Source organism: Jaculus jaculus, chromosome 16, assembly GCF_020740685.1.
Source record: "Jaculus jaculus isolate mJacJac1 chromosome 16, mJacJac1.mat.Y.cur, whole genome shotgun sequence".
NCBI lineage: Eukaryota > Metazoa > Chordata > Mammalia > Rodentia > Dipodidae > Jaculus > Jaculus jaculus.
Window position 1 is genome coordinate 31,889,731 of NC_059117.1, and position 12,658 is coordinate 31,902,388.

General features: G+C 39.4%; 1 protein-coding gene across 14 annotated transcripts in view; it reads left to right on the forward strand.

Annotated features, from left to right (window-relative positions):
- Nucleotides 1-12,658, forward strand: part of Hdac9 (histone deacetylase 9) — a 915,786-nt gene that overhangs the window by 745,326 nt on the left and 157,802 nt on the right. For all 14 annotated transcript variants that reach the window (XM_045135730.1, XM_045135719.1, XM_045135721.1 and 11 more), the window contains 2 exons: nucleotides 7,416-7,471; nucleotides 7,719-7,806. In XM_045135730.1, coding sequence (XP_044991665.1) covers nucleotides 7,416-7,471; nucleotides 7,719-7,806 — 144 coding nt within the window. The remainder of the gene's footprint in view (nucleotides 1-7,415; nucleotides 7,472-7,718; nucleotides 7,807-12,658) is intronic.

Consider the following 12,658-nt stretch of genomic DNA (forward strand, 5'->3'; position numbering starts at 1 on the left):
TGTTTGATTCCCCAGCACACACGTAAAGCCAGATACACAAAGTAGCAGCAAGCATTGGAGTGTGCAGTGGCAAGAGGTAGGTTTTGGCACACCCATCCTCTCTCCCTCTGTCTCTTTTCTCACTCTATCTCCTTGCAAATAAATAATAAATAAAATATTTTAAAACTATCAATAATTTACAATTCATAAATATTAATATCTGATTATTAAAATCAAAATTATATCACCATAAAGTCCATACAAATCCACAGGCAAGAAGTAGAGCATGCATTTCTTTAGATTATTTGATCTTCTCAATCTTATATAAAACATGAATCAAAAAGTATTCCCATGGGATAAAATAGGTTAAATATGTATGGAATAATGTGCATTTTTATGTTTTATTACTATAGTCTTAATTTTTACAGACTATAATAGGAATAACTAAGTAGAAACCTTATATAACCCCAAATCTGAGGAAACTGACTTTATAGCAAAATAAAAATCAGTATCTCTAATCGTTGGAATTAGTCATTATTTACAAAAACACAATCTTTAGTTGGACAATGTTCATATTTGCTCCCTTCCTTTCCCCCTGTTTGCCTTCTCTTATTCATTTTTTACAGACAGGGTTTCATGATGTGACTTCATTGGCATCAAACTCATGATTCTTCTGCATCATCCTTCCCAATGGTAGCATGGCAATTGAGCATCACCACAGTACACATTTTCTTATAGCTACATTTTATGACCTGTAAATTATTATTTCAAAAAAGTAAAATTACGTATTAAAAAGGTTAATTGCAGAGGTATATATTTTGAGTCAAGAAGCCCAGTTCAAATAAAAAATCCAGAAAAATATTAAACAAATGGCTTGTCAAGATGCTCAGAATATCTACACATTTCTAGAATATTAATATTGTTCCATAGCATTAATATCCTCATCTAGAAGCATTTTGTCAGTCCAAATAGCGGTAGCCGACTCTTTCTCACTGAGTGACAAGGACTTGACAGAAACAACTTGAAAGAAGAATATGTTCACACTGGCCCATGATTTCAGTATAGGATCACTTGCTTCTGGGCCTGTGGTGATGCAAAACATCATGACAGAAGGATACAGGGAAGAAATGCTCCTCGGCTTTGGAACGGGGCAGGGACAACATATGCCAATCCAAGACATACTGCCAGTGACCAACTTCTTCCAGCTTGGACCCACTCCCTAAAGTTTTCACCACATCCCAAAATAGAACCATCATCTGGGTACTCAGTGTTCAATACGCAAACCTGTAGAAGACATTTCATATTTAGAACGTAACACAAAGACATTTTATACATTTCTGAAGAAATTTTATCCAAGTAGTGACCTCCTCCAAGTTTAGTAGGTGGTCCTCAGAAGGTGTAGCTGTGACCGACTGAAAGCTGGGTGGGGGGAAGAACATTCATGAGAATGGAGCATTTTAAGTTAAGGCCAGATTAGAGAAACAGGTAGAGAGTAAAAATGTCAGAGTAGTGTCTACTCTTAAATAGGCTTTTTTCCCCCTCTCTCTCTTTGCTGTTTTCTTTTATTCATTTTCAGTACTAGAGATCAAACTCAGGGCCCTGTGCTGGCCACACAAAGGCCATACCACTTAGTTGTTGCCACAGTTCGCTTTTTTTTTAAAATATTTTTCATTTATTTTTATTTATTTTAAAGTGACAGAGAAAGAGGCAGATAGAGAAAGAGAATGGGTGCGCCAGGGCCTCCAGCCACTGCAAACGAACTCCAGACACTTGCGCCCCCTTGTGCATCTGGCTAACGTGGGACCTGGGGAATCGAGCCTTGAACCGGGGTCCTTAGGTTTCACAGGCAAGCGCTTAACCGCTAAGCCATCTCTCCAGCCCCACAGTTCGCTTTTTGCTGACCTCTTGCCATACATACATCAAGAACCATGCCAGTATAGAGAATAAAGTGAAGATCAAAAGGCAGGGTGTGGTTATCAAGCATGCAGGTCACAATAACCAAAAGATAATTAAAAGCAAATAAATAAAATAATCTCCCTATGACAGATGTAGATGAGTCCTCAGAAGCAGGCTGTAGCATATCTCTGAGACTATTCTCATCCATTTGCACTGCTAAAACAAATCACTGAAGACTTTAGTTTACAAAGAATAAAAGTTATTTTTTACAGCTCTAGGGTCTTCTAATTTCATCATGATTAAGCTGCTGGTCTTGTCTGCTGCCATAATGGCACTTTGCGGAGGACTATGTACATGGAGAAAGTGAACAAGCTAGAGGCTGGGGGAAGCCTGTTTTCAAAGAACCTACATCCTATTGCCAAAGGGGAGGACACCTCATGACTAATTGCTGCTTAGAGTTTTCACCTTCTTACAGTATCACATTGGTCCTTTTCAAGTTTCAATACCTTTTCTTTAAGAGGAGAGACTTAAGCATGATATTTCTTATGATGACAATAGTCCAATAGAGGGAAAAAAGTGACACAAAGAGAGGTGGAAATAATGGCGGGCCAGCTGTATCTGAACAGGTAAGTAGGGGTGAGTTCAATGCACTGATCAATTAGGGCAATTAGTCTAAGCTGGGATCAGGAAATGGTGGAAGTAGGTGGGTTGATTTTTTGGTGAAATATGTGGAAAAATTATTTTAGTTGACTCTGTTTTCTAAGTGAAAGAACATATAACTTATCAGCATGATGCAAGGAGTGAGTGGTGATTATTCAAAATTTGAAGAAAGGCTAGAGAGATGGCTTAGCAGTTAAGCACTTGCCTGTGAAGCCTAAGGACCCCAGTTCAAGGCTCAATTCCCCAGGACCCACGCTAGCCAGATGCACAAGGGGACACATCATTCGTCTGGAGTTCATTTGCAGTGGCTGGAGGCCCTGGCAGCCCATTCTCTCTTTATCTTTCTCCCTTGCTGCCTCTCTCTCTCTCTCTCTCTCTCTCTCTCTCTCTCTCTCTCTCTCTTTCTCTCTCTTTCTCTGTTGGTCACTTTTAAATAAATAAATAAACATTAAAAAAAAATTGAAGAAAATGGAGAAGGAAATGCTCCCATGAAAGCCTTGTAGAGTTAGTTGGCTACAGAGTTAAGTGGTCCAAACCTTGGAATAATATGCTTGGGTCTATGAGTATACTTTAGAAGTAAAGTGAGGCATCTGCGCTTCAAATGCATAGGTGCCTGCAGAAGGCGCGGGTGTTTTCTTTGTCACTTTACTAGAGGAGGATATGGGGAAAAAGTGGCAGAGTAACGGAAACTTTGTGATGGAGTTAATATTTAGCTACTAATGTCACCACATTAGAATGTACAGACTGTACAGAGATGGTAGAGGTTACATAGGATTATGAAAGCTTCATCCAGCAGGGCTGGTACTTTATATGAATGAAGGGGATATCTGAAGTCATGGGCTCCATCCACAGCCCAGCTGTTGCTGCTGCTGCTGATGATAATAATGATAATGATAAAAATAATGGGAGATGTGGCCAGTTGTGGTGAAAGCTAAGGAGATCTAGGTTGAGTGAGTAAAAACATGACAGATTCAGTGGCCAAAGGCCATTGCTTTCCCTTTGAGAGCTTCTTTAGCATATGTTTGGAAGAATATTACAAAAATATTAGATATAAAATTTAAAATATTATATATTTAAAATATTTATAAAATATTACATTAACATATAATATAATTATATTTACATATAATATATTATATTATTGCATAATTTTGTATTGATAATATATAGCATTGTATTTGATAATATATTATGTATAAAAGTAATAGAAAAGAATAGTGAGAGGGTCAACCGTAGAGATGAGAAAAAGGATAAAAGATGGAGGAAGAATAGATCACCTTTTCATGAATTTGTTGAAAGGGGAAGAAAACAAGTATGGCAACTGGATGAAATGATGAAACTCAGGATAAAGATTATAAATATGAGCCGGGTGCACTGGTGCACACCTTTAATCCCAGCACTTGGGAGGCAGAGGTAGGAGGATCACCATGAGTTCAAGGCCACCTTGAAATTACATAGTGAATTCCAGGGCAGCCTGAGCTAGAGTGAAATACTACCTTGAAAAACCAAAAAATAAAAAATAAATAAATAAAAAGATTATAAATATGTATCTTCAAAATCGTAGAAATCTGAGGCTGTTTGCATCTCAGTAAAAACATATATAACTTGAAGAGATTTGTTTTCTTTAGTTTCCTTGAGACACAGTCTCACTCTAACCCAGACATGCTGTATGCTCACTGGCTTCCAGCTCCTGGCAGTCCTCCTGCCTCAACCTCCCAATTGCCAGGATTGCAAGTCTTCATCACCAGTATGCCTGTCTGGGAGAGAAAAGGCAATATGGATGTAAGACCTTGTGCAAGAACTAGAGAAATGACGGCAGAGGTGCCGAGGACAGGAGATTGGAGGTGATGGGATTTCAGACTAGCACTTTCTCCAGTGCAGGATGGGCAGGGCTTACCGTGCCTCACCTGTCAGTCCCAGATCTCTTATTGTCTGACTTGTTATTCTACTTCTGGGTGATCTTATCTTTACCCCTGGGAAATATGGGGCACCATGGGGGAGAGTCGGCTCACCCTCCAGTGCTGGCTGCACCGGGGCTCCACAGTAGTAGCAGCCATGGCAGTTCCAGTGGAGAAAAGTGCAGCAGGGGAGACTGAAGGTGTCACCCACCGCAGGCCCTGACAAATGTTCAAAGGTTTGTTAAAATTGACATGTCAGAGATAGTTTTAACCTCCAATCCAACAGCTGAGTAGCAGTTTTGCCACAGAGAATGTAAAGCAAACAGCACATCCTTGGTTCAAGAAACTTGGCTGTTAAAAAATAATTAAATAAATAAATAAAGATGAAGATGAAATTCAAGGGTGTGTGTGTGTGTGTGTGTGTGTGTGTGTGTGTGTGTGCGCGCACGCGCGCATGCTCATGTACACTTCCTGTGCATGTGAGACTGTGGGTGCATGTATGCCATCACATGTGTGGGGATCACACAGCAACGTTCAGGTCAGTCCTCCCCTTTGCACTTCATTGAAGGCAGGGTTTCTCTCTCACTTTGCTATTAATATTATGCTGGTCTGGGCTGGAGAGTTGGCTTAGCGGTTAAGCACTTGCCTGTGAAGCCTAAGGACCCCGGTTCGAGGCTCGATTCCCCAGGACCCACGTTAGCCAGATGTACAAGGGGGCGCACGCGTCTGGAGTTTGTTTGCAGTGACTGGAAGCCCTGGCGTGCCCATTCTCTCTCTGTCTCTCTATCTACCTCTCTCTCTCTCTCTGTCACTCTCAAATAAATAAATAAAAATGATTCAAAAAAAAAAAAGGTTATGCTAGTCTGTTGCTGTTCTTCGTGGTACTTACTGCAGTGAGTGTCCAGGAAACCCTCCTGTCTCTGCTTCCCACCTCGCCCTCAGCATGCAGGGTAGACAGAAGCCCCCACAGCACTGTTCTTCCAACTTTTTACAGAGGGTCTGGGGAAGCTTGGACTCAGGTACTAAGACTTGAGAGGTGAGTGCTTTATCCACTGAGCATCTCCCCAACCTCTCAAGTTGATTTGCTGTTTGCTTTAGATAATCCAGCTAGTTACTAATGAAATTTCATTTGCATTTAGTACCTCAATATGATTTCCAATTAGCATGATGTTATTTGGCCTCTTAGTCCATTTGCTGATCCTATAACAAAGTACTACAGATGATATAATTTGTATATTTTTTTTTAAGTAATGTGATTTGACTCAGTTGTGTGGGCTGACAAGTGTCCAGGAGCATAGTGCTGGGTATTTGATGAAAGATTTCATTCTAAATGATACCATGAAAAAGAACAGAGGACACTCAATGTGCACTCATCCCTTCCATGCTCATTCCCAGCACCCACTAACCCATAGTTACAACTTCATTCATGAGGATGAAGCTCTTGTGACGCAATTGTCTTCAGGGTGCCAGGTCTTATTACAGTTGCTTTGGGGGTTATGTTGTGAATGCAGCAATTTTTGAAGGGATGTGTTTAAACCATAGCAACTCCTAATTAGCTCTGAAGACTACAGAGCAGATTAACTCATTTTTTTTTTAATTTTAATTTTATTTTTTTAGAGTGAATGAGAGAAAGAGAGAGAGAGAGAATTGGCAAGCCAGGGGCTTAACCACTGCGATCCAACAACAGTCACTTGCACCACCTACTGGGCATGTGCAACCTTGAGCTTGCCTCACCTTTGTGTGTGTGGCTTAGGTGGCATCTGGAGAGTTGAACATGGGTCCTAAGGTTTCCCCAGCAAACGCCTTAACCGCTAAGCCATCTCTCCAGCTCTCATTGTGTTTTATCTTAAGCAAGAGTTTATGTATGTATAAAGATAAAGAACATAAAAGAGATGACTTTTTTGATACCATTATGCTTGCAATTAAAGTTGCAGGGAGAAAAATCCCTGGGGTATATTAAAATTATTCCAAACTGTTAGGATTGTGTGCTAAAGAACCGTTCTCTTTACAGCACATTACTCTAATCAGCGTGAAGCAAAAGGTGGTGTAAACTATGTGATAAATGGTTATCTTTCACATAAGACAACCCAACTTTTCTGAGCTGGCTAGTTCTGCAAGAATTTATAGCTCCCAACCTTCATGTTGGATTGACTTTAGCTTTCCATGATGCATTCCAACTAACCTGGAGGTTAAGGCATTCCTTGATCATAGATAGATCCAATTGCTTCTCAGCCCTGGAATTCTTTATAAAATTCCAGAACCTGGGCTAGAAATTGACTTAGGGAATCCAATAAAGTTACAGGTTTTGGCAGTCATCCAAGTTCAATTTACAGACTGAAAGAATCTTGGGCTTTCCATTGTTCTCTTCTTCACCTTTCTGAGATTTCTTTTGTGCCTATGTGAGTGTGCATGTGTACATTTATCATGTTTTGTTTTGTTTTTTTTTCTTTTGGTTTCCCTGATACCAGAGAGGAAAAGAAAGAAAGAAAGAAAAAAAAAAAAAAAAACAACTACTGAGGGCATCAATCTAAAGAATTTTCTCTTGGTATCTTCCCTGGTGTTTTTGAACATTGACTCAAGTCTACACGAAGAATGAATTCCTCTTTGTGTGTTGGATATTGCCATAAAATCAGAAGTTGTTCTAGAAAATGAATCCCAGGAATGTTAACAGATGACAAGCATTTTTACAGGCTAGGTACAACTCCAAACTCTGTTCTTTGCCTGGCTTAGAAGCCTTATTCTTGAGATAGAATCTGAGAAAATGTGTTCATGTATGTTCCCATCTTCTGTAACGTGGGATTGGGGGCAAGAAGACAGGCTTCAATGCCTCCAAGATACACGATATTTCAACCGTGTGTGTGTGTGTGTGTGTGTGTGTGTGTGTACATAATTGCACATGTTTGTATCCGATGTGTGGCAGGGCATGGAGATCCCAACAGTATCCTCACATCTGACCACTGAAAACTTGTCTTGTTCTTACAGAACGGGTTTGCTGTTGTGAGGCCCCCTGGCCATCATGCCGAGGAATCTGCCGCCATGTAAGTACCAGGGCCTACTGCCCAGGTCCAAGTGCCATGCTTCCTGGCGGTCACCTGCCTGTGCATGTTTCTGAATGAAGCCTCTAATTGTTTACAGATGGGCTAGGAAATCTTTTGAGATACTCCCAGAAGCAGATTTATGACTTCAGAGATCATATAGCGTTTTCAAAAATGCTCTGAGCGTTATTTATAATGGTTTTCCTGGATGATTCGCCTTCTTATTTCTCTGTTCTTCTCTATTCCACAGGGGCTTCTGCTTTTTTAATTCAGTTGCAATTACCGCCAAATACTTGAGAGACCAACTAAATATAAGCAAGATATTGATTGTAGATCTGGTATGTATGCCTGGCCAGAGCTGTGTTCGCAGCGACTCTGGATGAAGGGGACTGGATTGGCATTTCCCTGATAGATTGTCTTGCTCTTAGCACTGGCAAACAACTGAAGGGTGGGTTTCCTTTGAATGTGGAAACTCATTAAATTTGGGATTGCAGTTCTGAAACCATAAACATTCACGTTTCACTTTCATGGTGTTAACTGCAATTTAATGAGAAGAAGGCGCAAATCAGGGCAACTTTTATGATCCTTAAATGAATTGATACTTCCACAGTGAAAATAACCCAACAAAACCTGAATTTACTTTTCCCTACAGAATATAGACTTTAAATAGATGTGCTGGGAGGAATGCTGTTGCTTTGGTAACCAATTGGCCACTTCCCCTGGTTATCCTTCATGTCGCTTGTTATGCAACAGTGGTGTTATTAAAGCAAGTCAGCATGTCATTCTTTTTGTAAAGAGCTCAGATCTCAGATGCCAGCTTGGGATGACTCCCTGCAGGAACCCTGAGTGATTAAAGGGCAAAGGCACTGTATACATCTTGCATTTTACTATGATGCAGTCTTACACAATAGTTAAAATTTGTTTAACAAATCATTTGTTTAAATGCAGAAGACACTTGGCAGGTTGTCTAACGTATATTCATGAATAATGAGCTAGGGATCTACCCCATACTAAAAAGACCAACCCAAGAATGGAAAGGGCGAGAGAAAACTGAATGGTGATTTATGAGCCCCGTTTTCAGCTTGCCTCCAGTTCATGAGGAGGTGTAATAGGTTGTCTGACAGAGCATAGACAGGAAATGAACCCTGGCATCCAAACCAAACCTGCTACATCTGCACTTAATTAATTTTTGCAGGTGATAAAAGATTTAAAGGCAAAATATGCTGAAGTTTTTTTTTTGAAGTGCAAAGCTTAATAGTCTAAATCGTGTTCATATCTGCACCCGTAATTAAATCTTATTGGAAGTCATGGCCTCACCCTCTAGCCCTCGGATTTAGTTAGGCAGGCACACCAAAGGGTTGTGAGAGCACAAAGCCATGCAAAAAAGTAAACTAAAACAAAGATACACGGAATGGAAGAATGATAACCTACTCGAGTGCTCAGCTGGAGGTAGATATTCTTCATACTGAATACTGCAGCTATCCTCTAAGCACTTTTGTGTGAAGAATCTTGAATTTCAGCTTTCCATGTATATATTTTCCAAGCATTTTCCACATTTCAGTGTGGATCATAGTTCACATTTCAAAACAATGTGTTGAAGGTCTAGATATATACTGAAGCAAGATCTTAAACTTTACAAAAATGAAGACAACTTTACCTATTTTCTCATTCCTGTTCCAAATGAAATTTTAGGTGACTAATAGTTTACATTAATTTTAAGATATTATGTTCTTAAAAAGTAGTATTCTCACAGTTCTGTGAATGCTAAGCTTGAAAAATAAACTAAAGAAAACATGGTAGACAAAAATCATGAATCAGAGAAATAAAATCTATATATTTTACATTTGTCAAAATTACAGGGGAAGATGGTTGTTTAGTGGTTCACCTTATCTTTAAGAATGTTTTAGTATATATCTTCTGAGTACTCTTCTTTCCTATTCATTTTAGAATTCTACAAACATAATTGTTTAGGCTCCCTTTTGAAAGCACACTGGTGATAGAGAGTCACATTCATCAGTTATGATCTGGAAAGCTGACATGTCTAGCTTAGAATAGACAGGTTGCTTGTGCTTAGAGGGTTCTGTGCACAGCTTAGTTTTTGAACATTGATATAGGAATAATCGACTGCTGGAGACAATCTGATATGACTTGTGAAATGACCAGTTTGGTAGCTCTGTGGAGTTAGCTTCCTGTAAGCTTACTGCCTTTAACTGTGAATGTGCCCCATTATCCAATCCTAAAGGACGCTGATTTCCCAACAGGCTCCTGCAGATGAGAAGTTTTTCTTTCAGAATCTCTAAATGTATGAAGTTCTGTCCAAAGGGGTACCTCTGAGATCACCACCAGCACACATATTCTTGCTTTCAAGTCTTCCAAATCCTGCAGCTGCAGGGCTACTTTGAGGAAATTCCTGTTTCTTCCAGCTGCTGAGAAGGGAGTTTGAAAGTGCCACGTGGCGCTGAGATGTACATTCTCCCAGGCTGACAGGTCCACTCTGCAAGCTACAAAGGAGAGGTGAAGGCTCTTCTGTGGAAAAAAAAAAGACCCTTACCCGTGCATCTTTAGTCATATCATAATGTTGGCTGCTGGGAGTGAACTAGCTTCAGAGTCTAGGGCCAATAGAAGTAGAGCTACCCCTTCGTCTAATAATTTGTTTGGACATTATTATATATGCCTAATAAAAACAGAGCCAGAGCTCCAACTTTCCTCCAATTTGGGGCCAAATGCAGAGGCATTGAACGTATTAGGAAAGTATGATGTTAGGTCATGTATGAAACTCATCTGGGCCCTTTCTTTCATTTCGAACAATGTGCAGTGGTGCTTTGAGGGAGCAGGTATACTTCCGTTTCAACTTTGAAGTGAATGCCATTGTGTATAAGACACTGACATGTCTACAAAGTAGATTTGCCTGTAAGAGTCATATAGCAGAAATAATTTAAGATCCATGGGTGAAGCTCAGTGTGTAAAAGCTTGCCAGCTAAGCATGAGGACCTGACATCAAACCTATAAAATGTTGTGCATTGGCTTGTGAACCCAGTGCTGGTGAGGTGAAGACAGGAAGATCTCTAGGGATCAATGGCAGCTAGCTGAGCAGAATTGGTGAGGTTTGGGTTCAAAGACTAAGGAAGAGTAGGACTGAGGAAGAGTCCCGACATTGACCCCTGACCTCCATACTCTGTGCACTCATGCACAAACACCAATGCACACATATGCACCCACATGCATACAAACACACACACACACACACACACACACACACATATACACATACACATTGACCCTTGGCCTGCATACTCAGTGCACACATGCACAAACATCAACACATGCATCCACACTCATGCTAACCCACACATACATACCCGCATACACATTGACCCTGGCATCCACACTTAGTATACACATGCACAAACACCAACAACACACTCACACCCACATGTATACAAACACACGCACATATACATATACACATTGGCCTCTGGCCACCACACTCAGCTCACACACACAGATACTTCCCTATACACATATAAACAAATAGATACACACAGTATACAACTCTGCTAAAAATAATTTAGTCATGTTTCTTTTTAGGTTTTTAAATTTTTATTTTTATTAGGTATGGACATATTTAGTATGTAAACAAGACATACTTGTACTGGTACTATCCTTTCCCTCATCTGTCCTTTTTCTGAAGAGTTCTTCCTTGTTGGGGATGCAGGTTCACCCCACGGGGACTGTGAGTAATTCATTATGGGAACAGCAGTCAGTTATGGGGGAGAGGCAATGTCTCTGTGCAAAATGTAACAATCTTTCTGCCCCCTCTTCCACAAAATTCCCTGAGCCATGTTGGGTGAAATTTAAGTCTACTTCAGTGATGGGCACTTAGAAGCCTCTATCTCTGGTTTGGTAGGTTTTGAGTGTCCTCAGTGTCTACCTCCTTCACCCTTGTGCTGATATCAGATAAGTGACCCAAAAGTATCCATCTCAAAACTTCTAAAGGTGATAAATTCCTTCAGCAAAGTGTCCGGATACAAAATCAATGCACAAAAATCAGTAGCTTTTCTATATGCAAACTACAAATATGCAGAAAAAGAAGTCAGTGAGGCTGTCTCATTTTCAAAGGCAACAAAAAATTTAAATACCTTGGAATAACAACAACCAAGGATGTGAAAGACCTATACAATGAAAACATAAAAAAAAAAAATCTTAAGAAAGAAATTGAGGAGGTCTTGAGAAGATTGAAAGACCTCCCATGCTCCTAGATAGGTAGAATTAATATTGTGAAAATGGCAATTCTACCAAAAGCAATGCCAATAAAAATACCAGCATCATTCTTCACAGAGGTTGAAAAAATGATCTCAAAATCCATATAGAATGGCAGAAGGCCTCTGATATCCAAACATATCTTCAGCAAAAAAAAGAAAAAAAAAAACCCTCTGGTGGTATACCCGATCTAACTGATCTGAAGCTTTATTAAAAAATCATAGTGACAAAACCAGCATGGTATGTTTTAGGCGAAAAGTTACTTGAAATGTCCTTGGGAAATTCCACAGTTGATATGTTCATTTAGAATTTGCCATACATTAACATGCTAAGTAACTATGAATAATAGCATTAGCAGGTAGAATATATAATTTGGTTAAAGCTTTTTTACATAAAATGTAATGTTTTGATTTTAAATATTTGTACCAAGTCAATTTTCACAATATTCTTTTAAAAATATTCAAACAGATTTCCATATTTATAAGCATAATCTTAAATGCAAGATCTATTTTTGTACTCATGATTCAATTTGTATCATTCTATAATTATTTCTCACATGCACAAGTAATTCTTCCTATCTTAGTCTAGTATATATTTGCTGCTGTGGAGAAACAAGCTTCAGACCATTCATGAGCTGTTTATATGAATATTTTGTAGTAAGGAAATAAAATGGAAAAAGCCAAAAGGATGTGTTCTCCAAACCATGCAGTAAACTGTTGCTCCAAACAGAAAGATGTATTTAGATTTGATGGGTGGACACATAATAAGCATTTCCCAGATATTAGAAATGACATGTATGTGTTTATGAAGAAGTTGTTGAAATCTTTATTATGCTATGGATAAGACAGTACTTCTCATTCAAAATACATGCACTTGCTAGGCAGGCCTGGTGGCATGTGCCTTATATCCTGGTACTCAGAAGGCTGAAGG